General features: G+C 60.1%; 1 protein-coding gene across 2 annotated transcripts; it reads right to left on the reverse strand.

The window, feature by feature from the left end:
• Positions 1-2,628: 2,628 nt before the first annotated feature.
• On the reverse strand, positions 2,629-24,696 carry ASIC1 (acid sensing ion channel subunit 1). Of its 2 annotated transcripts, XM_065858778.2 has the most exons (13): positions 24,349-24,696; positions 24,137-24,231; positions 23,314-23,708; positions 22,251-22,446; positions 6,896-7,046; positions 6,292-6,419; positions 5,956-6,106; positions 5,809-5,865; positions 5,575-5,728; positions 5,398-5,489; positions 5,107-5,186; positions 4,891-4,995; positions 2,629-4,680 (listed from the first exon to the last, which is right to left on the reverse strand). In XM_065858778.2, exons 3-13 carry the CDS (start codon positions 23,676-23,678, stop codon positions 4,576-4,578), a joined length of 1,584 nt encoding a protein of 527 aa, XP_065714850.1. In that variant the 5' UTR covers positions 23,679-23,708; positions 24,137-24,231; positions 24,349-24,696; the 3' UTR covers positions 2,629-4,575. The 2 variants fall into 2 exon arrangements, with proteins under 2 accessions (XP_065714850.1, XP_065714849.2); XM_065858777.2 differs by lacking the exons at positions 22,251-22,446; positions 23,314-23,708; positions 24,137-24,231; positions 24,349-24,696 and adding an exon at positions 7,762-10,187.
• Between the last annotated feature and the right edge of the window lie 1,359 nt (positions 24,697-26,055).

Below are 26,055 nucleotides of genomic sequence, written 5' to 3' on the forward strand. Positions count from 1 at the left end.
GGGTGCTGGGGGTCGTAGATGGGACATGAGCTGGTAATGTGCACTGGCACCAGATCAGGGGTGCCCTGGGCTGCATCTCCAGCCCCGTGGGCAGCAGGTGGAGGGAGGGGATTGTCCCCTCTGCTCTGCTTTGCTGAGACCCCCCGGGCACCGCGTCCAGCGCTGGGGTCCTGAGCACAGCACAGACCTGGACCTGCTGGAGAGGGGCCAGAGGAGCCGCAGAAATGATGCGAGGCTGGAGCAGCTCTGCTGGGAGGAACGGCTGAGAGAGCTGGGGTGTTCAGCTGGGGAAGAGAAGCTCCGGGGAGACCTTAGTGCGGCCTTTCAGTGCTTAAAAGGGGCCTGAAGAAAGATGGGGACAGACTTTTGAGCAGGGCCTGTTGTGATAGGACAAGGGGTGATGGTTTTAAACTAAAGGAGGGAGATTCAGGCTGGATAAAAGGGAATTGTCGTCCCTGAGGGTGGTGAGAGCCTGGCCCAGGTTGGCCAGAGAGGTGGTGGCTGAACCATCCCTGGAGACATCCCAGGCCAGGCTGGACGGGGCTGTGAGCACCCTGAGCTGCTGAAGATGTCCCTGCTCATGGCAGGGGTGGGTGAGGTGACATTTGAAGGTCCCTTCATTGCAAATCCTTCTCTGATTCTATGAGAGTGACCCCAGGACTTTGTCCCCAGGGACACTTTCTGACCCGTCCTCTTTGTCCCCTTGTACCAGCCACATTTGGTAAGAAACACAGGCATAAAATATCCCCGTTTTCCCTGGCGCAGTGTCTCCTTACACTTGTCCTTTCTCCTTTCCTCTACCCTGAGGGTTTGGTTGCTTCGCTCCTCTCAGTGGAAATGGTTTGCGAAACGCTACCCCGTGCACCTTCATTTTCCTGCACCTGCAGCTCCGCTCAAACCTCCTTCCCCACCCAGTGTGGCTCTGGCTCCAGGCAGCCCAACAGCATCCAGGACTGTGTAATTATATCTCAGCGCCTGTTTCTGCTGGCAGCGTTAGCAGCGAGCAAGCGGTATCGGAATTATTGCCAGGGAGAAGAGGTGATGCTATCTCCGCTGTGGTTCTATGCGCGTTGCATGATGAATCCTCGCTCTGTAGGGTTCCAGCAGCCGCACGATCTGCACGGTAAACACGGCGCCGTGCGAGCAGGTGCTTCCCAGTATCTCGGGCTGAGGTGTATCACGCCCCGTCCTCACGTGGATCATCAGAGATGCTTCCTGTGAAATGTAATTAACTCCCTGTCTTGTGCGCAGCGTGAGTCTCGCACCGCCGAGTGAGACGTGGATGTACACACGCTGCCTGCACCGCACGCACAGAACCGTAGGATCATTGTGGTTGGAAGAGACCCTTAAGATCACGAGTCCAACCATAACCTAAATCTAGCACTAAACCGTGTCCCTGAGACATCTCCGCGTCTCCTCACCCCTCCAGGGATGGTGACTCCATTGGGCAGCCTGTTCAATGCCCCACAGCCCTTTGGGGAAGAAATTGTTGCCCAGATCCAACCTCAGCCTTTCCTGGTGCAACTTGAGCCTGACAATGTGCAGCTTTTCCACTTCATATCCCAAAGCTGCTCCCGCTGGTGTCCTGTCTGGCTTCCCCACGGGCTGTGCACCTTTGGGACGCAGACGCCTCCCCGGCCGCGCGTTCCAGGCTCGCAAACCGGCAACAGAAACCTCGGCTGTGACAGATGGAGGGGCCGAGCTGCTCCCAGCACAGCCCGGCAGGTTAATGGGGAGCTGTGGAAGAGATTAGAGCTTGCAGAGCCGGGGTCACCGCCTGCCCCTGCACCGGGAGCTGCTGTGGATGGAGGGAGCCGACACCATCAGCTGCTCCGGCTACTCACAGTGCCTGCCCGCAATTAATTTAGGTTCATTAACTCCCTTCTGGGCTCAGCTATATTATCTCGTTCCTATTCAAAGCCCACCCTGTGGCCTTTGCAGCACCAGCTCTGGCAGGGAAGGACCAGAGTAGCAGTCAGACCATTCTGCTTTAAATGCAAAACACCCGTCTGCCATTTCCAGGAGCAACAGGGACGTGGCCAGAGCCAAGTGACCAGCGGGAGTTTGGCATTTCAGTCTTCCCTCCTCACTCACTATTATTCAGCCCCCATGGGGTCCCGAGGGCTTTTTTGGATGCCCAACATTGGATCCTGCGGGTTACTTTTGCTCTTTTGTCGCTGGGCAATTTTAGGACACAAAAGCGAGCTTGCAGATGGTGTGAGCTACAACTGCTACGAGCTTGGTTAAATTAAAACCAGGTGATGTTCACGCTAGCGACTCGTTTCTGCTGAATCTCACGTGTCCGTCCCAAAGCACAGAGGTGTTCAGACATCAGCCGCTGTGCGGATGCTCATTCTCCTCCAGCTTGAGATCAAAAAGCAGCTCCCACCCTCCCAAAATGTTCCTTTAACGTGACTCCATTCCCCATCCACTCCGTGTTGCTGGATTTGTGTGCACATTTAAACAGGATTGGAAGTCTGGAGTGAAGCTTTATGCTCCCCCCTTCCTTTCGCTCTTGGCTCCGGGATTTCGGTGCCACCTTCAAGAACACCCCGAGCTGTCACCATCCCCACCGGCACCTCCTTGGGGACCATTTCCCGCAGCTCAGCGAGAGAGAAAGGCTCAGCGTTCAGAGTTTATATCATTCTTTATATCACCGTTAAGAGTAGCAGGTATTGATGTACAATGCATCTGTCATCGTATTGTGCTTCCTATGAAAATGTGTGTACATAGTACAGATACCAGAGAGAATTCAACACTTTATACACTTGAAGGCATTCAGAGATCAGTAACAGAAAAAGAGAATGGCACAAGAACAAGGCCTAAATGCTTCTAGATGGGTATCTACACTGGTATGATGCATATATAGAGATATATATATATATGTACACATATATATATAGTCATATATATTATATATAAGAAATATAAAATGCGGATGATATAATAGAAACAAACAAAAAGTGTATGCGTCAACAGGTGAGCGTCAAGGTGAAATCCCAGCCCCATCTTTAAAAGCTTGAATGGGAAAGAGAAAGGAAGAAAATAAATAAATGAAACGCAATGAAACATTAGGAGAAATCCATAAGAAAATTTATGGATGTGGCCGACCCGTTATCTTTGGGTGATCGCTGGATACAAAGGACTGACCCCCAGTTCCTAATTTTGGTCAGGAAGCAAACAATAATAACAATAATAATAATAATGACAATCATCAAAGCAAAACCGCCGTTTGGAAATAATAATTACTAAAAAGACTTATTGCAAAAGCTCCTAAAGATAAGTAGCACTTCGGCCCTGGGAGGGATCTGGCTTGACGTGTGGGGCCTGGGGGGCTGGGGCCAGGGGGGCCAATTTCCACTGACCCCAGAGCGAAATGTTGCGGCGCTTGCGGGCCCGGGGGGCAGAGACGGGGCTGGTGCCGGACCCCCCGTGCCGGGGAGGGGACGGTGACAGGGGGAGCAGCGGCCGTCCCGGGGCAGGAGCTGGCGGGTGGTTCCTGGGGGCAGCTGCTGGTTCGGCGGGGGGTTCAGTGGGGGGGAACCTGCGGCCCCGTGGACCAGAGCACCCTGTGCCATGGGGCGTCCCTCAACCTCCCAACCCTTTTGGGGTTGGGGCTCCTGTGGTGAAGCGGAGCCGCGGGGCTGTCCCTCGTGTCCCCCTGGCCGAGCTGGGCTGGTGGCTGCAGCCAAAGTAGGGGCCCGGAGCTTTCCTTCCGCCTTTCTCCCCGAGAATGGCTGTTTTTGGGGGCCGCACGGGGAAACCCAGGTTCCCTGGGGATAGAGGGGCTGCAGAGCGGGGCTGGTGCTGGCCAGGAGCCCAGGAGAGGGGCAGGGAGACCGACCATCGCCCAACCCAGCGCAGATGCCTGGGTGGGGGGTCTTCGATGCCACCCCTGGCTGGGTCCCCGTGGGGCTCCCAGTGAGCCCGGGGGGCAAGGTGCCGAGGAAGACGTTTTGGAGAAAAGGAGGTGCCCCGTCCTCGTGCACATGGAGCGGCCGGGAGTGCCATGGGCCATGGGCCACTGCGGTGCTGAGGGACAGCGAGGCTCTCCTGGGACCACCCGGGGACACACCACAGGGCTCCCCCACGAACCAGGGTCCCAGCAAGCGCCGGCCAAGGCTTTGGAGCAGGATAGGCATGGAGACAATGGACAGACAGACGGACAGGGCTGTGGATGGAGACTCTGCGGCCGAACGGCTGCTTCTTCTTGGCTTCTGGGTTTCTAGTTAAAAAGGCCGAGGGGAGCCGAGGAGGGGACAGGGCAGGCCCGTGCCCCAGCCCGCTGTGCGTGTCGCTCCCCGCGCCGCGGGGACGGCCGGGCCGGAGCGTCCTCGAGTCTCTGAAGTCGCGGGGCAGGCGCTGAGCAGCTGCCGCGGGGGCCACGCGCTGAGTTCGAGCGTGAGCCGAACCGGCCCGGCTGCCTGCCCCGCAATCCGAGGCCGTCGCTCTTGTCCATGTCCCACCGTGGCGAGGAGCAATGTCCCCTGGATGTGTCTCTCCGCTGGCGCTGGCAGGGAGACGGGCAGCTCTCCGGAGGGCTTTGGTAGCTCAGGTTGTACATCCAGACGTCGGTTAGCAGGTGAAGTCCTCAAAGGTGCCCCGGGCCGGGTGGTGAGGTAGGATGTTGGCTGCGTACGTCATGCCTGCCGGGTGGCCCCGTATGCTTTCGCAGGGGTTCTGTGGGGCAGAAGGTGAGAGGGTGCTGAGGGCATCAGTTCCACTCAGACCCATGTAGGGACCAAGTCCTGGCTCCCCACAGCATTCCTGTCCCTCTCTCCTGTCCCAGGCGGTCCCCAAAACAGTGACCCCCCACCCCACGGCACATCTGTGGCAGCGTCTGGGCTGCGTGGGGGGACCAGCAGCTCCTGTGACATGCCCGGCACTTACGTGGCGTTTCACGTCGTCCATGCTCAGCGCGACACCCTTGTCCGTGTTGTTCCTCTTGTGGTTCTTGTGGCACTTGCCCCGCCGGCACAGCCGGTGCTTTATCACCTGCCAGAGCCAGATTCCAGCTCCACGGGGGCTCATGGGCTCTGCCCCACGTCCCACACAAGCGTTTCGGTGCTCCAGGACAACCTGGACCCCCCGAGCAGAGACACTCACCTCGTAGGCATAGTCAAACAGCTCCAGTACTGTGAGGATACTGGCCCCAATGAACAGCCCCATCTGCCCTCCAATGTCGCCTGCAGAGGAGAGGGAAGTGGGGGTCAGGTCTGGCGTCTGGTGGCAGAGGGAGCAGAGAACGGGCAGAACTCGTCACCGCTGTGACCAGCCCCTGAGGTGCCCGCTCTCGGGATCAGGGACACGGTGCATGGGGACAACATGAGACCGATTTGTTGGAGATGCCAACCAAGGTGCTGCCATGGGGTCCCCAGCACAGCCACCAACACTCACCCAGCAAGCCAGCCACCTCGTACGCCTTCTTCTGCTCGATCGTCTCGTAGTTCAGGGCTTCGAAGAAGATATCCAGCACCAGGATGTTCTCCCTGCGCAGGACATGAGCGGGGTCAGGCTGAGGTTTGGGAAGGAGCGACAAGACGCTGCCCCGTCCCCGCGGCCGCAGTGCGTTACCCGATGTACTGCTCCGACTTGTTGTACTTCTTGGCCAGGTACTTAGCGGAGGCTTTGCTGGGGATCTTCACCATGGAGAGCTCTTTGGCGTAGCGGGTGACGTTGCAGGGCATCTCGCAGACGCAGTACTCGTTGTCCTTCTCTACCAGGAAATCTGTGCAGGGAGAGAAGGAGATGGAGAGGTGGACAAACCCAACACCCACTGCTCGGTCTCCCGGGGCCGGGCAGCCTCACCTAAGGCGGGATCCGCGCACTCCTTGTACTGCTCCGGGGTGCAATAAGGGGCATCCCCTGCGGGAGAGACAAAGCAGGTGTTCCCGGTGGGCTGGCACCGGTGGGCTGAGCGTGGGGGGAACGGGAGCGGCGGCGCGCGGGGCTCACCGGGCATGTGCACCATGCGGCAGTTGCAGTTCTCCACCAGGTAGCGGGTCTCGCAGTCGATGCGGCAGGCGGTGATGCTGTAGGTGTCATAAAACTCCGAATCACCCGCCGTGGCCTTGCAGTCACCCCAGGGAGGCGGCAGGTAGATGAGCTGCAAGAAGCCAGGAGTGAGGAGAGCAGCCCCCCAACACCCTCGCTGTGTCGGTCCCCAGGGCTAGGTCCCCCTCTCCATCCCACATGGGGTGGGGGACACAGGGAGGAGGCTCCGTGTCCCACGGCAGGTCTGGCCCACAGCCTGGAGAGGGATGGGACCCCCGGCCTCTCCTCAGCCCCTACCCGCTGCTCCTGGCAGGACACGAAGGTCTGGAAGCCGGGGGCCACCCCGAAGCCCAGCTGGTCGATGAGCGGCGGCTCGTCCTGGCTGTGGATCTGCACCTTGATCCCGGCTTCAAACGAGGTCTCGTCTGTGGCACAGGGGAGTGAGGTGAGCACGGGGCTGCACCCAGCCCTGCTGCGAGGGGGACCCAAACCTCTCCTGTCTCCCACCCTTCCCCTGGTGAATTCATTCCTGTGTCCCATCCATCCATTCATCCATCCATCCATCCATCCATCCATCCATCCATTTGCTACCTCGTGTCCTTGTCCCCTCTGACCCTCCCACTCCAGCACCTGGGGAGAGTGGCAGGGAAAGCGTTTGCCTCTATTTATAAACAAGTGGTGGCTGCCTGTCTAAACCGATGGGGAGTTGCCATGGCGAAGAGCAAAGACAAGGAGGAAAAAGGGAAGAAAGGGACCCAAAGTGATGAGAAATGGAAGGAGGGAAGAGGATAGAGCCTGAGGGACGTGGACCCATGGGGTGGGGAGGTGGGAAGGAGCTGGGGAGCACCTGGGAGCCGGTGACTGAGGGGATCGCGGGACAGCTGCTGGGGCGCTGTTTTACCTGTTTCCCCCCACACCGGCAGGTATTCATCCTGCTGAATGTCCAGCATGATCTCCAGGCCGTTACCGGTGCCCCCCTTCATGGTGATGAGCCGAGGCTTCCCGTCCTGCCCCGCGTTGAAGGTGTAGCACTTCCCATAGCGCGTGAAAACCTGCGGAGAGGACATGGGGCTGAGGCCGGGACCCTCTGCCAGCACAAACTGCTGCCAGGACCATGGCACGGAGCAGGGAGGGCACCGTCACCTCCAGACACAGCCATCCCCGGCCTGGGGGATGATCCGACCCTGGCTGCTGCCCTACGGGGTGTCTCTTGCTGTTGGAACTGCCCGTCCTTGCCCCGGTAGAGGAGGAGACGTCCCCCACCAAGGTGATGGGCACAGGGACGGTGCTGACTCAGAGATACTTTGCACCTCAACCCCGCAGCCCCAACCTCCCAAGACAGCGCTCAGCCGCACACCAGCGCCTGCCCCAAGCCCTTCCCAGCCCTGCAGAGGACGGAGGTGGCCAGGATCCTGAACCCCCATCCCTCCTCGGCCGTTCCAGCCAACACCTCCAGCAGCCGGCGCGTCTCCAGGCCGCTGAGCCGCTGCCAGACCGTCTGCCGAGTGTGTGGTGCCCCACGGGTGGTGGTGACACCGGGACGGAGGTGCCGGCCACCTCCTCAAACACAACCCTGGGGCTGCTTCTCCATGTCCTGCAGCCGGTGCCGTCCCCATCTCCAGCGAGACACCCAGGCGCCGGCGGATGGGGCTGAAATATCAGCCTGTGGCTGAGTGAACTGGCAAGGACAGCATCGCCCACCGTGCCGGATCCAGCACGGTGCGCCCAGAGCTGCTCCCGCTGCCCGGCCATCCCGGGGCTACTCACCGCCGCAAAGTCGCTGGGGCCGCAGCGCTCGCCCCGGTAGCTGCAGCTCAGCAGCATGTCCTCCAGCTGGTGGCAAGTGCGGTTAAAAAACCCATACAAATTTAGGGGCTCGTCCTCGTCCCCGGGGCCAGGCTGGGCTGGGGAAAAGCCCAGCTCCATCCCGGGCTCGTAGTCGACCAGGGGAGCGAGGTAGAGCAGGTCCTCGTGGCTGAGCTGCGAGACCCGCACACGGTTGATGTTGCAGAAGGTGACGGCGGGGAAGGTCATCTCGGGGCTCTCCTCCTCGCTGAGCAGCGTGACGTGGTGGTACTCCAGGTAGTAGACGATGCGGTCGGCCACCTGGTAGAGGAAGACGGAGAGGGAGAGGAGGAAGGCGACGGCCCAGAGCGCCTGCCGGGCGCCCAGGCTGCCCTCCACGAAGATGTGGCTCAGCCCGTGCAGGGTGCAGCTGCTGGCAAAGGCCACGAAGTCTGTGGTTGCTGCCCTTGTGTCTTCTTCCTCTTCTTCATCCTCCTCCTGCCCGTACAGGAACTCGTCCGCTTTGTCCTCTCCCCTCCCGGTGGTCTCGGTGTCTCTTGGTCCTTCCTCGCTGGAGAAGGAGATGGTGCAGAATATCTGGAGGGGCATTGTCCAGCGTGGGGGTCCCGGCTCTGGTGTGGGTGTCCTGGCTCCAGTGTGTGGGTCCTGGCTCCAGTGTGGGGGTCCTGACCCCCTCCCTGCCACAGCCTGGGGGTCTGCGATGGTGGGTCTGTGTGTTCAGGTGTGGGGAAAAAGGGTTGAGGGAGAGCAGGGAAGGAGCAAGGGGCAAGTTCAGGGAAGAGAAACGGAGAAAGGAAAAGGAGCGAGAGGCAAGCAGGAGCAGAGGGATGCTCAGCGGGGACGGCGAACGGAGGATATTTCAGGAGCAGGAGGAGAGGAGGAGCGAGGGGCGGTTCTGCGGGCTCCCCGGGTCCCCTGGGACCGGCCGGCTGTGGCTGCAGGACGGAGCAGAGACACCGGCTCCAGAGGCACCAGCGTTCCGGGAGCTCCCGGTGCTGCTCGGGGACCCAAGGGACCACCAGCTCCGGCAAACACAATTTGCACAAGTGTGTGCACAAGTGTGTGCGCAGCCCCCAGCGTGCTGCCCACCCGCATCCTCCATCCTCGCTGCAGGGCTGCATGGCCCTGGCAGCCCGACCGGCTGCTCCGGCCAGGCGCTCCCTGCCGGGCTCCGGGCTGTTTCCGCAGCCGCCATATGCTGAGTTTGCGAGGCTCAACGCGCTCTTCATCGGGACAGCTGGAGCCAGAGGTTTACCCAAAATGCCCGTGACACCGTCCTGCTGCAGTGCCCAGCTGGGTCGTGCTGGGGGGTGGAAGGATGCCGTGGTGTTCCCAAGCTCTCGTGGTTCTCCTCCAGCCCTGGTGGCACCCGTCCCTGCAGGATCGTCTTCCCACACCGCAGGCCAGGAGCTTGTGCGTGGGGACACCCGGTGAAGGCGATGTCCCATCCTGAGCGGTGTCATATCCCAAGAGGTGCCATGTCCCAAGGGGTGTCATGATCCAAGCAGTGCCATATCCCAAGCAGTGTCATGTCCCAAGGGGTGCAATGTCCTGAGTGGTACCACGTCCCAAGTGGCGCCAGGTCCATCCTCCTCCAAGCCAGAGCTGTTTTCGGCAGGATCTGGGCGCTGCCATGGTTCACGTGATGACTCCTCAGGGTGTGCCATCTCAATGCTCCAGATCCCCAGGGGAGACGGGGACCTGTGAGTTCCCCAGGGATGGTGTCCAGGCCTCATAGCGAGCAGCTGGGGGTCCTGGGGAGGCAGCACTGGTGCTGGGCAGTGGGACGGAGCTGGTGGCCGGGCTGGCTGCTGGAGCAAAGGCTTCTCCTCCTGCAGCGCTGCAGCAGCACGGCCCTGCTGCGGTTTGCTGTTTTCCTGCGCTCAGCACTTCATAAAAGCATCCGATGCGACCACAGAACAATCTCCAGCCCCATCCCGGCACCGCAGCCGCCATCGCCAGCCCAAGGGGAAGGGGAGCATCTAAATACGGCAGCGCCTCGATGCGCAGGAGCTGGATGGGGGGTTTTGCTGATGCCCAGGTGCGATGAGCACCCCCAGGCTGGGCACATCCTGGCTCATGGATATGGGCACCACCAAACCAGGTGGACAAATGCAGCTGGGAAACCTGTACAAATCTGATCTGATACTGGTGCAAAATTATCCGATATTTCCAAGCAAGTGATGTCAGTGTATCGGGCAGGGTGTGTGCTGGGGATCCCTGCCCGGGCAGGCTCAGCCAGGACAATGGGAGGTTACGACCAATGATGTGACAGCCGGCTGCCCCTCAAGGTTCCGTTCTGGGGCTCCTAAAGCTCAGTATTCCCAATGTGGCCCTTGTGTAAGAGGGATGGTGGCAGTTGCCACGAGGCTGTGGACACTGTCAGCACTGGGGACAAAAGGCAGGTGACCTTGGGGACGAGCGCCAGGGCCACAGGATGAAATTTCATAAAGCTGAGAGCAAGGTCGTGCCAGAGAGTCTGAGCTGGAAACTCATCCTGGAAAACGGGGCCAGGGAGGAGGATTGGGGAGCTGGGAACCCCCATGTCATGGGGGAGATGGTGTCATGGAGGGAGGGGATTGTCCCCTCTGCTCCGCTCTGCTGAGACCCCCCAGGCACCGCGTCCAGCTCTGGGGTCCTGAGCACAGCACAGACCTGGACCTGCTGGAGAGGGGCCAGAGGAGCCGCAGAAATGATGCGAGGCTGGAGCAGCTCTGCTGGGAGGAACCGCTGAGAGAGCTGGGGTGTTCAGCTGGGGAAGAGAAGCTCCGGGGAGACCTTAGTGCGGCCTTTCCGTGCTTAAAAGGGGCCTGAAGAAAGATGGGGACAGACTTTTGAGCAGGGCCTGTTGTGATAGGGCAAGGGGTGATGGTTTAAACTAAAGGAGGGAGATTCAGGCTGGATAAAAGGAAATTGTTGCCCTGAGGGTGGTGAGAGCCTGGCCCAGGTTCCCAGAGAGGTGGTGGATGAACCATCCCTGGAGACATCCCAGGCCAGGCTGGATGGGGCTCTGAGCACCCTGAGCTGCTGAAGATGTCCCTGCTCATGGCAGGGGGGGATAAGGTGACACTTGAAGGTCACTTCAGCCCAAACCCTTCTGTGATTCTATGATCCTATGACCAGGTCACATCCCAGCCCTTTGCCTTTGATAGAACTGAGCTGCAGCTGCACCGTGGGCAGCCCTGGGCTATAAAGGCATCAGGGCTCTGCCTGGGAGGGGTTTTGGGATATTGGGCTGGTTCAGCTCTGGGGGAACAAGCTGGAAGCAAACTGGGGTGATCACACACAGACTGGTGCTGGAGGTCACTGCTTTCGGCAGGAGGGAGCAGGTTGGAGCTGGCTGGGGTCGGGTGGGATTCCTGGCATTCCCCAGCTCTGGGGCTGGGAGTTTCTGTGCAACGTCTGTAGGAGGGAGAGGGGAAGACAAATGGAAGAGAAGCCTGAAGGGGTTTGTTTAGCTGCCCAGGGAGTCCCTGATGGTGAGAGCGAGGGGCTGAGCTGCTCCCCCAGCGGGGGGAGGTTTAATGTGTCTTCTCGGGAGCGATTGCAGCAGGGAGAGGGAGATGCTGTAATGAAAACGCTCCATCATCAGCTGGGGCCATTAACCTGCCTCCTTCAGCCTAAGCAGCTCGTGGAGCGTGTGGGGGCCGGTTCCCAGCAGCGGGAGGACCAACACGGCTCCCGTTACCACCACCTGTCCCCAAGCTGACACCCGAGCCGGGGTGAAGGTGACTGGGGACAGCCGCAGCCAGGAGCACAGTGGCACCGGCACTCGGGAGCATGTCCTGACTCCCCAGGTGGGGACAAGCCACGGCTGTGTCCCCACATTGCGGGCAAGGGGGTGCTGTCCTGGTTTGTGCAAGTTTTGGAGATGCTGGAGGAGTCCTTGGGCTCGTTCCAGCTCCTCCCTCACCAGGAGTTATTTTTACCCTCTCTCAGGTAAAGCTTTGGCGGGGGAGAGGGACGGGGGATGCTATAATTAGCTGGGACATCAGCCCCCGTGGCGGCGCGTGTTGGGATGATGCCGCTGCACCCCGACCCGCCGCTTAGGACCAGGGATGCTCGATGGCCCCCGGTGCCGCAGCCAGGGATGCGGGATGGTGGAAGGAGCCTGGTTTTTCCTGGCTCCGGAACAGCGTTTGGCCGCCGTCCCGGGGCGGCTCGGCCCCGCTCGCTGCTCTGCAGCTCATCACGGGCCTGGGAAAGGAGGTTCCCCGGAGCGGGGGAGTGCGCAAGGGGGGGAAGCGGGAGGGGGATTTGACGGCAGCAACAGCACATTTCACAGCCTGTCACGCTTTAATGGCAGAGGAGATCAAAGCCGGGATGGAGTTATTCATAGAGATAAACCAATCCCCGAGGAGGCGAGGAGAAAACAACATTGCAAGCTCTGTTATCCCAGCCCAGCCCCGGGGAGGCTGTCACAGAAAGAGCCCCGGGAGCTGGACGCACTTGGCTTTGTCACTGGGCGCTGCTGAGCCACCTCTATCACCCCTGGGGTGCCCTGGACCCGCTTGGCTTTGTCACTGGGCGCTGCTGAGCCACCTCTATCACCCCTGGGGTGCCCTGGACCCAATTGGCTTTGTCACTGGGCGCTGCTGAGCCACCTCTATCACCCCTGGGGTGCCCTGGACCCGCTTGGCTTTGTCACTGGGCGCTGCTGAGCCACCTCTATCACCCCTGGGGTGCCCTGGACCCACTTGGCTTTGTCACTGGGTGCTGCCAAGCCACCTCTATCACCCCTGGGGTGCCCTGGACCCGCTTGGCTTTGTCACTGGGTGCTGCCGAGCCACCTCTATCACCCCTGGGGTGCCTGGAGCAACTGGTGGGGAGGGATGAGATGGGCGCAACAGGGAGCAGGATTTGGGGGATGGATGTTTGGGTACCACGCAGTGGGTTCATTGCATCAAAGGGGAGGAAGATAGAGGTTTGTGATGTGCCGTGGCCCATGAGGGTGCTGTGCAGCTCCCGGAGCTGCCCTGGGCAGGATGAGCCGCTCTGGGACAGCTCTGCAATGCAGGTCGCTCCCCACCCCATCAAGGGGCAGCGCCGGGGCAGCCGAGCGAGGTGGGATTGCCCCGGTGCCGGCATGGCTGCCGGGACTAATCCTGCTGCCCCTTATCAGATGCTGCCACCTTGCCTCCGCTCGCTCCGCCGGCCAAGCCAGCCACAGCTTGTGTTATCCGGCCCTTTATCCCCCAGATTAGACGCTTCACAGTGGATTAGCATGTCACATTCTAATGCAGAAAAATTGATGATTAAAAAGGAGTTTTTTCCTCTGTATTATTCCCCACCTCCGCCTCCTCTCCACCCCGGCCCCGCAGGCCTGGGTAGCTCAGCCCCAGCCATGGGGGCCAGTGATGCTGCGGCGCTGGGTGATGTGGGAGCCCCATCCTGGTTCAGACGGGAAGCCGAATGTCCCTTTTTGGGACCGTGCAGGACTGGTGTGCTCTGTCCCAGCTGCTTTTGGTCGTAAGGCTCAGGGTGGAGGGGTCCCTGGAGCATCCTGTCCCCTTTATCGGCTGCAGCCCCGGCATCTGCAGCGCGGGACTTTAATAAAAAGCACATTATGGTGAGTAATGCGCTAAGTGGACTTCATTACGGGCCCGGGGCCTCCCTGGCTCCCCTTGTTCCATATGATTTCGTATCAGCCGAGCCTTATCTCCTCTCCAAATGCTTCCATTTAAACTCCATTAATCTTTCAAAGCTTCCCTGGGCCAGTGCTGCCCAGCGGGTGCTGAGGCTTCTGCTCCGGGTGCAGGGACCACCTGCAGTGCCGCTGGTTCGGGGTCTCTGGGGGGCTCAGCCAGGACCCCCTGCACTCCCCAGCCATCGAGTGTGTACCTGCAGCCGAGCCCTTTGTTGTCCATCCGCTTCCATGGCTCCCACAGCCGCCTTCTCCTTCTTGCTGGGGATCTATTTATGCTCTTATAGTTGAAACAGTTTGTAACGCATAGAGCTTTGCGGGTGATTTACCTATCGCCGCGTCCCCTCGTGCCACGGAGGGGTCACTGGGACCGCCAGGGGATGCTGCCGAGGGGCAGCCGGGATTATTCGGTGCCAACACTTATCCTGATGCCTTTCCGTGTTTCCTGCTGATCACAAATTACCCATAAGCAGGTTGCAATTTTTTCCGACATCCTTCACGATTGCTTAGATGGTTTGTGCAAGCGGATTCAAGCTGACGGTTTTATTGGTGGGGGGGGGGAAAGAAATGGTATTCCTATCTGGTTTTCTTGCTGCCTTCGCTTGCTCCGGCTCTGCACGCATCACGGTTTTCAAATCTAATCTAATCCAAGCAGGGTGGTTACACAGCCCAGCGTGATGCTGCTCTGGATGGGTCTCCCCGTCACTTTATCAGGCTCTGGTGCTGCTGGAGAGGAAAGGAGAATGGGCTTAAAACCCCCAATAAACTGGAGGGTGGGAGGGAAGCCCCAGCGCCATCCCGTGCTCTCTCTGTCCTTGTGGTAAAAGCCTGGATGTCAATGCACCAAACCCTTCATGCAGCAAAAAAAAGGCCTCAAAAACATAAAGAAAAGGTTATAATATCCAAGTGTCACGGCCTGTATAAATAAATAAGATGGTGAGAAGCTTCGTGAGTCACGGTTGTTTCGGGAATCGCAGTGATGCTGCATGGAGAGCCCCGGCTCCAGCCAGGGTCTCCGCGGGCGATAAAACAAAGGCGTCTATAAAACGCCAGATAAATTAAAAGTGAGGCAAAAGGCCTCGAGACAGTTAATTTCCCAGATCTCCCTGTGGCCATCTCTGCCTCCCATGCAGCTCCATGACCTCGGGGGCCTGGCCCCTCCATCCCAGATGCTCCCTGCGTGACACGGGGGCAGAGACGCAAAATGGCACCAGGAGGGTTCCTGGGTGGATTCTTCCCAATACCTGTGGTTGGAGAAGGCGCCGTGTGCCTGGCTGGGGCTCAGATAAACACTACAGAGGCATTAAAGAAGATGGATTTGGAAAATTCCCGTATGCTGGTGGTGGCTGGGGGCTGGTGTTGGCAGAGTGTGTGCCCAGGGTACCCAGCTGGGACATCCTGCCCTCCATCGCAGCCGGAGAGCGCTCAAAAGCCTCCTCATCTCTTCCAGCAGCCACAGATGCCATTAAACCATATTAATGATAGTTAATAATTCATTTGTTAATGATTCTTTATGTGCAAAGGCATCGCAAGAGGAGCAGGAATGGCCTGAGGTGCATCTGAGCTGCTGTGAGTTCTTGGCATGACACCTCCGGGTGTGCAAAGTGGTCCGGGTATGCAGGACACCTCTGGGTGTGCAAAGTGCTCCCAGTGTGCAAAGTGCTCTGGGTATGCATGGTGCATCTGCATGTGCAAAGTGCTCTGGGTATGCATGACACCTCTGGGTGTGCAAAATGCTCTGGGTGTGCATGACACCTCTGGGTGTGCAAAATGCTCCTGGTGTGCAAAGTGCATCTGCGTGTGCAAAGTACTCTGGGTGTGCATGACACCTCCGGGTGTGCAGAATGCTCCTGGTGTGCAAAGTGCTCCAGGTATGCACAGTGCATCTACGTGTGCAAAGTACTCTGGGTGTGCATGACACCTCTGGGTGTGCAAAATGCTCTGGGTGTGCATGACACCTCCGGGTGTGCAAAATGCTCCTGGTGTGCAAAGTGCTCCAGGTATGCACGGTGCATCTGTGTGTGCAAAGTACTCTGGGTGTGCATGACACCTCTGGGTGTGCAAAGTGCTCCCAGTGTGCAAAGTGCTCTGGGTATGCATGGTGCATCTGCATGTCCAAAGCGCTCTGGGTGTGCAAAATGCTCTGGGTGTGCATGACACCTCTGGGTGTGCAAAGTGCTCTGGGTATGCATGGTGCATCTGCGTGTGCAAAGCGCTCTGGGTGTGCGAAGTGCTCCAGATGTGCACGGTGTGTCCGGGTGTGCACAGCTCAGCGTGTGTTGCCAAGCACCGTGGCTCTGCGCACGCTGCTGGGCTTGGACATCACCCCTGGGCCAGGCCAAGGACTAAACGACCCCTGTGGGGACCTGGTGTCGCTCCTGCGTGTCCTTCTCTCTCCTTTCCTAATCGCCTGCTCGGGCGGGAGCGATGTTGCTCAGAGCTTCGAGGTTCCAGGCGCTAAACAATTTACCTGCTCCGTTGCAGAGCTGCTAATGAAGCGGCTGCGAGGCAGAGGCACGCGTTGGCCTCCCGCTGTGCCCGGCGCCGATGTCCTCAGCCCACTTGTTCCTGACCCGTTTCTGCTCCAACCTGGCCGAGATGGCGGCGGGTCTGGTGGTGTTGCTCCTGCACAGGAACGGCACCGGGGCCGCACCGCAGCGTCGCTGTCCCGCTGCAAAGTGAGCGTGAAATGCATCCGCCTTCAAGTGAGAGCTGCTGGCGCTGTGTTGGTGTCAGCGTGGGGCGAGCGGAGCCACAAGCAGCTGAGGGATCCCCAATGCTGCCGCCTGCACCCCGCGGGCGGCCGCGGCTGGAAAAGCTGGATGAGGCTGGGGAAGGGACGCAGCTGCGGAGCAACGCTCGCCGGCGTCTCTGCTCCGCACCTGAGGGCTAAACGCCTCACGGCTGCTTTCTGCATCATTTGCTTCGAGCAAAACACCGTGATACTTGACAGGCTCTGAGCTGCGATGGAGTCAGGGTGATCCCAACCTGCCGTGTTTCCCAGGAGAGCCGAGTCCCCACCAGCAAACGGCTGCGGTCCCATCAGCGACTGCTCCTCTGCTCCATCACCTCCAATTATTTTGCACCAGGCAGCCCACGTCCCACTGGGTTTGCTTCGTTTGTCTGGAGAATGATGCAGCCTTTGGGGTCAAACGATGCTGCTGTTTGACAGCAGAAAGAGGCCGATGTGGAGGGTGAGCCCGGCCAGGAGTTTGCAGATGATACAGGTGGAGATGGGCCCTGGGGAGAAGGGCTGGGATGCTGGAGGTGGATCGCTGCTCAGAAATAACGGATACACGCGAGCAGTTTCAAACACTTATAAGTTATTTAGGAACCCATGTGCCACTTTAAAAAGTGATTTACATAAATCACTTGAATGTCTTACAGAATTTGTAAATGCGCCGGCTCTGCCAGGCACTGCGGTGGGAGCTGCCACGGCTCCGTGTGCCATGGGGACCGGCCCCAAACCAGAAGGACAACGCTTTTTGGGGCCAGCAGCCGGCCCTGCCGCCCACACCTGGTCCCCAGGTTGTTTTTCCAAAGCCAGCTGGGCCATGCGGTTTGTTTATGAAGTGCCTAAAGCTCCAGGAAATATCTGGGTATCAGTAATTCCCGCGCCCGGTCTCTCCAGCTGTGTTGGAGATGCTTTTCACTCTGGCTCTATGATTATCCACTAACGCTGCACGGCGGGGGAGCTCTGCTCACCGCGGGGCTGCCGGGCTTGCGATGGCCATGGGGGGGACGCCTGGGGCCCCCCACAGGTGCTGGGGTCCCTGGGGGCTGGGGGTTGTGGTAGAGCAGGGAGACCAGGAGCATCCCCTGGTTGAGAACCCTGAGAGCAGCACTATGAGGGTGTCCAATTGCACCTCCCTCTGAGCTCCCATGGGTGCTGGAGGACACCCTGGTACCCACCAACGAGGCAGGTGTGAGTGGCACAAGGGTTGTTTTTCAGGGGGGAATCTGGGGGGGCAGGAGTTGAGCCCAAATGCAACCGGCTGGAGCGAGGTGGGGTGAGGGCTGAGCAGGGAGCTCGGGGTGCAGAGAAGATTTGGGGGTGCAGGGGGGGTTTAGTGGGGTACAGGGAGCACAGTGGGGTGCAGAGGGGCACAGCAGGATCTGGGGGGATTCAGTGGGGTTCCCCAAGGTGCAATGGTGTTCAGGGGGCAGTGGAGAGGCTCAGTGGGGTGCAATGGGGTGATGTGGGGTACAGTGAGATGCTGCTGGATCCATCCATCCATGATGATGGGAGGCTGGAGCAGCTCTGCTGGGAGGAACGGCTGAGAGAGCTGGGGTGTTCAGCTGGGGAAGAGAAGCTTCGGGGAGACCTTAGTGCAGCCTTTCAGTGCTTAAAAGGGGCCTGAAGAAAGATGGGGACAGACTTTTGAGCAGGGCCTGTTGTGATAGGACAAGGGGTGATGGTTTAAACTAAAGGAGGGAGATTGAGAATGGATATAAGTAATAGTTGTTCCTGAGGGTGGTGAAAGCCTGGCCCAGGTTCCCAGAGAGGTGGTGGCTGAACCATCCCTGGAGACATCCCAGGCCAGGCTGGACGGGGCTCTGAGCAACCTGAGCTGCTGAAGATGTCCCTGCTCATGGCAGGGGTGGCACTGGGGGGGCTGGGATGATCCCCTCAACCCAAACTATTCTGTGATTCTACGAGTCTACGACCTCTATCCCAGCAGCTCCTGCATTGCTCTGGGGGTGAGGAGGACTGTGGTCAGGGTTTGCTGGGGTCACTCCAGACCATTCCTGTTCCCTCCCTTGCTCTTTCTCTGCATACTCGGTATTTCCAGGGCAGAGGCTGCAGAATCCAATGCAAAAGTCAGCAGCATGATCTCCATGTCAAACTCAATTCTCCCCAGTGCCAGCTCAGCCCCGGAGCCTCAGGGAAATGGTCCAGAGGTCTTAATCCTCTGTGGTTTATCGAGGATGTCCCGTGCGCGCTGCCCCAGGGCTCCCAGCTCAGTGACGAGAGCTGGGGACGCGACTCTCCCTGGGGACCGGCTGGCGGGGTGTGCGAATGAAACTGCAAAGGGACATTGCACCGTGCCAGACACGGCTTCTCGCGTCACCCCTGGCAGCACCGACCCCCAAAAAGAGCTGCCACAAGCTCGGGGCACCATCCCAAGGTTTAGTGCTGGTTTTACATGGTGCAGCCCCAGTTTCCGTCCCATGGGGTGTAGAGGGGAATCTTCTCCTCTGGTTTCTCCTTTTCCCTGGGATGGAAAGAAAATGAACGGGGTGTAGAGCCCAGAGAAAAGATTCCTGGGCTTTTCCCTGGCTGAGCGAGGAGCGGATGCATGGGGAGCGAGCGGGGCTGTGGGGGGAGAGGAGACGCAAGCTGGGAGCTGGCGGGGCCCTGCGTTCCTGCAGAGAAGCGAGGGCTCGAACTTATAAATAATGAAGTAGCAAAGCGTGAAACATCGATCTCCACTGCTAATAAGCACATCGAGGAGCGCGGTTCCGAAACGGAGGTGACAGGGAGGGTGATTCCCCCTGTCATGCAAAGGGGACCTGGGCGGCTGCCCCCTGCCCATCCCATGTGTGTTGCTGTGGGGATGAGGCTCTGGGGACAGCCCTGGTGACAGGGACGTCCTCAGCCCGTGTCGCTCAGGGCTGGAAAGGCCATGCCTTGAGGGGGTTCAGGACTTGCCCCTCAGTCTGGTGTTTTTTCCTCTGGGCTTTAAGGCTGTGTCAGGATTTAGGGGCTGGGATGAGGAAACGGCTGCGTGTCCCTGGGCATCCTTGTCCCCCACCCCACGCCATGCATCCTTGTCCCTGTGCATCCTTGTCCCTGTGCATCCTCCCTGCCCTGTGCATCCTCCTCCTTGTGCACCCTCCTACCCATGCATCCTCCTCCCCGCGCATCCTCCTCCCCATGCATCCTTCTCCCTGTGCATCCTCCCTGCCCTGTGCATCCTCCCTGCTCCATGCATCCTCCTCCTTGTGCATCCTCCCTGCCCTGTGCATCCTCCTCCTTATGCATCCTCCTCCCTGTGCATCCTTCTCCCTGTGCATCCTCCCTGCCCTGTGCATCCTCCTCCTTATGCATCCTCCTCCCTGTGCATCCTTCTCCCTGTGCATCCTCCCTGCCCTGTTTATCCTCCTCCTTATGCATCCTCCTCCTTGTGCATCCTTCTCCCTGTGCATCCTCCCTGCCCCGTGCATCCTCCCTGTGCATCCTTCTCCCCGTGCATCCTTCTCTCTGTGCATCCTTCTCCCTGTGCATCCTCCCTGCCCTGTGCATCCTCCTCCCTATGCATCCTTCTCCCTGTGCATCCTCCCCCTTTGCATCCTCATCCCTTTGCATCCTCCACCCTGTCCTGTACAGGTGCAGACAGGGATTTGGTGGCTGCCAGACAGCCCCTGGTGCAGGAGGGGCTGTGAGGAGTCAGGGCAGAGCAGGGCTGGGCAAAATTCTACCCCCTGGGTCTTCTGAGAGGGTTCAGTCCCCCACACAGGATGAGTCCAAGCCTGCTCAGCTCCACCTCTGCCCTTAGAACATCCCTGCGTGTTTAACAGACGTGGAGATGGGGTTCTCAGGGACATGGTTTAGAGGGTGGCTGGGCAGTGTCGGGTTAACGGTTGGACTCGATGATCTTAAAGGTCTTTTCTAAGCAAAATGACTCTGTGTTCTCTGACCCTGCACACGGCTGCTGCTGGGAGCACCCAGCCTTGGGTGGAGATGGAGGGGGACGAACAACACCAGGGACCCCCTGACGTGGCCTGGTGATGATGCGGGATGAAAGAGGAGGTGGGATGCGAGCAGGAGGCAGCTCCTGCTACCTCATTGTCACCCTGGCTATTTACATTTCGGTTACGGCAGCCCCTCATTTGCATTTGCCGCGTCTCCCCCCGAGCCCTCATTTCTGCCGGGGACCAATACCGCGGCAGCCGCGGCGCGTTGGGCGGCAGAGCCACGGTCCTTCCCGTCACCTCCTGCGCCGGCCAGCATCAGCATGCAGCCAGCATCGCCCGGGTGGCCACTTGGCCCCCGCTGTCCCCGTTGGCCCCCGCTGTCCCTATCAGCCCCCGCTGTCCCCATCGGCCCCGGCTGTCCCCACCGGCCACCGCACTGAAGTTAAACGGCTGCAAAGGGGACGGGCGCAGGGAGAGGACCGACATGCATCCCTGCATGCAGGCAGCTCCCCCCAGCCTGGGGGTGTTTGGGCAGCCCAAACCCCCTCCCCAGCGAGGCCTCTCTCCACACACAGCATCTCTGAATCAGCAGGAAGAGAGGGGCAGCGCCGGCGGTAAAACCGCGCGCTCGAGGCTGGATGGTGCTTCCCGAAATGCAGAGGTGAACGTGGCCCCTGCTCCCTGGCACGGGGCGGTGGGACCGGCAGGGGCTGGGGGACAAGGGGTCATCACTGGGTGACGGTCCCCAGCACCCACCAGGCTTGACCGGTGCCACCGGGCCCAGAGCAGCACGGAGCCCAGCACAGGGTGGTCTGAGCTGGGAGGAGGGAGCAGCGAGGCGGTGGGAATTAACCTGTCAAACAGCCCCCAAAAAAGCTTCTGTGGACCCCGAGACCCCCGCAGGGCCAGGGCAAAGGGTTCCTAAACTGCTCCGTGGATCCCCCGTGTCGGTGGCACCGTCCCAGCCCCACGCACAGACCTGCCTGCACAAGGCTGCAAGGGAAACCCAAAGAGTAGCAGAAACACAGCACAGAGCCAGCTTTTCCTAATCAAATCCATTAAATCAACCCAACCTGCTCGCAAGGAATAATCCAGGCAGGAATAACAAACCAGCTGCGAGGTTATTTTGCCTTTGCTGGTTGGAGGGTATGTGGAAAGCAGGGTGTTTGCACCCTGATGGATGGAGGGATGAGGATGAAGGGATTTGGAGCTGGGATGAGGGTCCATGAGGATGTTTCGGCGCAGAAAACACAACCGTGCACTGGGAAGAGCTCAGTATCGAATCTGGATGGCGGCCACGCACCCGCTCGCCAGCCCCAGCAGAGAAGGTCCAGCTTCCCCTGGCTGCAATTTGCCTCCATTTAACAAATAAAACGCCTGACGGTTGACAACACAGAGCTGCTCTACGCAAAGAGCCCACCAAGAGAACTTAATGCAGACGATTAAAATCACCCGAATTGTGCTGGGACCTGGGCAGCAGCTCCACGGACACCCAGCTGATGCCTTGGCTTTGTCCTTGCTTGGCGGGGGACGCCAGCGGGATGTCCCCAGGACAGGGACCCCGAACACCACAGAGCCGCGCGCTTCACACCGGAGCCACCTTGCAAACAGCCACCCCGGCTGCCGAATTTATTAGGCAGCACCCGAATAGCCGGCACTGTGTAATTCCCAGCTGGACGGGGGAGCGGCAGCCGCGGGGGGATAAAGGCTTTATTGTGCACTGGGTCCATGCACCAGCGCAAGACACAACCTCCATGGTGGGGCTCAACGCTGTGCTGTGCCACCAGGACCCGCTGTCCCCAGGGGTCCCTCGGGACCCAGCGGCCACCGCCGCGGCTCTCCCTGCTTTTCCACTGGTGCCTCCTCACCACGCAGCGGTTTCCAGCACGAGGTTTCCAGCCCGGCATGCATGACCGTGCTCTGCAGAGCCAAAGGGATCCTGGGGAGCTTCGCACATGTGGGAGCACCCTGGGGAGCTGCACCAACCAGCACCTGCTCCCGGGGAGCACCCGGACCTCTAAAACCATCACCATCGCCTGGCAACCCCTTAATAAAGCTGACACCGGTCCTCTCTGAGCTGAAAGGAGGCAGGAGCGGCTACGGACAGACAAACGCCCTCCTCGCAGGGGGATTCGGGCTGTCGGGCTGCGGCTGCGGGGGCACTCACCACTTTGAAGTCTTCGGGGGCGCATTGCTCCCCGCGGAAGAAGCAGGACAGCAGCATCTCCCGGATGTCGTGGCCAGCCCGGTCGTAAAACTCCAGCATGTTAAAAGGTTTGGGCTTGAAGTTTCGGAAGTTTGCCTTGTCCTGCAGGATTTCCAGCTGCTTCTCATCAGCGGTCTGGGTGTCCGGGATCTCGTATCTTAGGGGAAAGGGCAAGGAGAGGATCAGGCCTAACCATAGTGGTTGCTCCCGCTGGTGAAGGTCGCTTGGGCTTCACATGAGCTACTTCTGCCCTGACCCCGGTATGGGCTCAGCAAAGTCCCAGGCACTGTGCACGTGGCGTTTTCATAGCTTGTCACAGCACAAAGTGGCCCAGAGGCACGTGAGAGGTGGCTGGAGATGGGTGAGGAGGAGAAGCTGGGCAGTGGCCACGTACCAAACCCATCCCACCAAGGAGCTGCTACAACCGGGATGGGATGGGATGGGATGGGATGGGATGGGATGGGATGAGCAGACAAGGAGCTTCCCCATGAACCCTGTGACTGCAGGGTCCCATGGCTCATGGGATGGCACTGATCTCTCATCCTGGCCTGGGTGACACTCAGTGGCCTCACCTGCTGGCACCCCTGGCCTCGCTGCATGTATCAGGCACCCAGAATGCGGTGCTGGAGCTGTGCATGCTGGATCTGCCCCACAAGCACCCCAGGGTCACCCTGGCCTTGCTGCATGTGCCCTGCACCCAGGACAGGAGCCACACATGCCAGAGCGGTCCAGCACAGCTCCAGCATGGAAGCCACGTGTCCAGGAGCTAGCAGGACCTGGTGGCTCCCCGCTCTTGGCAGCCAGCGGTGCTGCACAGCAGCTGCATCCAGCTGCGGAGCTGAACTAACTCAGGATCTGCTTCCTCACGGAGAATAAGGAGATGCTGCCCACACAGTCATGGGGTGCACGTCTCTGCTGCTCGCTGCCCTGCGTGGCGCGGGGCTTGGTGGGGTGACTGGGGCCACGCGCGGTGGCCTGCACATGGAGATGTCACCTAGGGCCACCTCAGAGCACCGGCACCCACCTGTTATTGAGCAGGGCGAGGAGCTCGCCGGCGTGGTACAGGTCGTTCTTGGTCACCCGGCTGAAGCGGAACTCGTTGAGGTTGCAGAAGGTGACGGCGGGGAAGGTGAGCCTGGTGGCCGCCACCTCGTCCAGCTTGGTGACGTGGGGGTAGAGGAAGTAGTACTGGATGCGGTTGGTGCAGACGAGGGCGAGCAGCGCCAGCGAGCCCAGGAAACACAGCGCCCAGACCACGCGCTTCAGCGACAGCCGCTCGTACGAGAAGATGTGCGAGAGCCCGTGCAGGGTGGAGCTGCTGGCGAAGGCCTGGATGCTCACCGGGTGCCCGCTGTCCACCTCCTCCTCGTCCACCTTCAGGTCCATCATGGTCCGCGCCGGCACCCCGGGGTGGCCACTCTGCCGAGGAGGGAGCCCGTGGGTGCCCGGTGCCGCGGCAGTTTTGGGGGTGCTGCCGCTGCCCGGCCCGTGACACCCCTGCACAGGGGCGCTGGGGACATGCCCAGCTGCCCTTGTGTGGGGCAGATGCTTTGCCATGCCCTGCTCTTCGCCCCAAACCTACATATATATATATATATATACACACACACATAGATGTGTATATATATCTATATCTATATTTATTTATTTGGGTGCAGCCTTTTGCATTTCCTCCCTCCCACCTCATCCCTGCCCTCCCCATCCCACAGCAGGACCAGCGTGCTGTGCCCCCCCAGCACCCCACCATCTCCACCCCTCCCATCGTCCCCCCTCCCCGGTCCCCCCTCCGCCTCCCCCGAATGGCACCGGCGCATCCACAAATAGATGAAGGAATCGAAGATGCAAACCTGGGCTCAGGGCCGGAGCTCCGCGTCTTCTGCTCCGCGTTACCGCTGCGACGCGGGTGCCGGGGCTTGGACGAGCCTCCCTCCACCTCTCGCTGCTGGGTGGGAAGACGATGGGAGCGGGAGCCGTGCGAGCACGGAGGGTGCAAAGAGGCACCGAGCTCGGCAGGCGAATCGGAAAAGAAGAGGGTGAATAAAAATAGCCTCGGCGGTACCTTGGTGCAAGCGTGGGATGCGCCGGGGCCTCGCTCAGCGCCGTGCGGGGGGACCGAAGGCGACCATCGGCGGGGAGGAGGCAGCTGCCGGGTGCCGGGAGGAAAGAGGGGGAGAAGGGAGGCGAGCGGGAGGCTGCGTCCCTGCCAAACACATGGATACCTCCCCCTGGGGCTATCTGCGAGCTGGTGATTTCTTCAGATGCATAATCCGCATGAAGTCATTGTCTGTGCGCTGGTGGGGCCGGAGGGATGCTGCAGGCCGGTGGGCAGCGAGGAGGAGGAAGAGAAGGAGGAGGAGGAGGAGGAGGAGGAGGAGGAGGAGGAGCGGGGCGCTCAGCGATTGCAGGCTGCTGGCAGGGGCTGTTGGTGCTGCTGGCGTGTGCATGTGGGTAACGTGTGTGTGCGTGTGCTGCTCCCATCCCCCCGCGCCGCCAGCGATGCTCCGGCTCCTCGCTCTGCTGGAGCCCCCCCAAACAGCCCTGACCCCGCTCTGCCTGCCACGGCCTCTGCTGCCCTCACAGGCTGCACCCATGGGTGGCCCCAGCACTGGGACGGGTGCTTGGACTCGCTTGGGCTGGTCCTTTTGGGGAGAACTGGAGGTGGGTGCCTTCTAGTCCAGTCTGGCCAGGACACCGTGGTCCCTCGAGCGCCTGTCCTGGTACAGCCCCGCTCCTCGCTGCGGTGTGGTCCCCAGTACGGTGCTCGCCATGATGGGGATGAGACCCTGCTGGAGACGCAGGGCTCCTGCCCCACGCAGGACGTGCTGCTCCTGTCCCAGCGATTTGCTTTCTGCCATGTACAGAGTCATCAGGAAGGTGCTGTGGTCCCCAGGGTGCTGCCCAGGGCAGGAGGGATGGGGTGCTGGGTGCTCTCCTTATACTCACAGAATAGAATCACAGAAGGGTTTGGGTTGAAGGGACCATCCCAGCTCCCCCAGTGCCCCCCCTGCCATGAGCAGGGGCATCTTCAGCAGCTCAGGGTGCTCAGAGCCCCGTCCAGCCTGGCCTGGGATGTCTCCAGGGATGGTTCATCCACCACCTCTCTGGCCAACCTGGGCCAGGCTCTCACCACCCTCTCCCCGCAGGGCACAGCACAAGGGTTTCCCAGCGCTGCCCGTTTCCCCCCAGCGCCGCAGCATCCCCAGCCGGGCCTCGCCTCCATCTGCTCCCTGTGAATGCCTAGAGAACGGGGTGTCCTCGTCACCCGAGCCGTGCTGGGGTCACACACCCCACTGCAGACCTCTGCCCAGCAGGCGCCTGCCCGCTGCTCCCAGTAAGGCGACTGCAGTTGAATGGAAAAGCGTGTTTCCGTGTCCTTTACAAGTGGGATGATGGAAAGGGACAGCCAGACCCTGGGGTTGTTCCCACAAACTGTGTCCCTGCCCTCCCAGTTCGCCATCCCTGTCAGAGCTGGGGTCAATGGGAGCATGGGCAGGTAAGGGTGCAGCAGCATCAGGTGTTTGGACCTTGTTTCCAAATCCCGTCCTGGACACACTTGGTTTGCTGCTTTTCTGGAACATCCTCTCCCAAACTGGGCCCTCGCCCGTTCTTCATCGGAGCAGGAACCTGGGGTTTTGCTGGGGGACATCTAGGGGGAGATGGGGCCCAGGGACACCCCCGTGAGCCACTGTCTTCCCTTGGTCACCACTGGGTACAGAGATGGCCCTGCCAGCACTTGGAAACGTGGCTGCAAGGCCGGGGAAGTGGC

Source organism: Patagioenas fasciata, chromosome 28, assembly GCF_037038585.1.
Source record: "Patagioenas fasciata isolate bPatFas1 chromosome 28, bPatFas1.hap1, whole genome shotgun sequence".
Classification (NCBI taxonomy): Eukaryota; Metazoa; Chordata; class Aves; order Columbiformes; family Columbidae; genus Patagioenas; species Patagioenas fasciata.

Excerpts from the sequence above, each read along its gene's own strand:
- ASIC1 (XM_065858777.2), bottom strand. The coding sequence starts at position 8,388 with ATGCCCCTCCAGATATTCTGCACCATCTCCTTCTCCAGCGAGGAAGGA. Across the intron at positions 6,420-6,895 it reads GCCGGTGTGGGGGGAAACAG|ACGAGACCTCGTTTGAAGCC; the intron begins GTAAAACAGCGC and ends CCTGTGCCACAG. Across the intron at positions 5,866-5,955 it reads CCGCATGGTGCACATGCCCG|GGGATGCCCCTTATTGCACC; the intron begins GTGAGCCCCGCG and ends TCTCTCCCGCAG.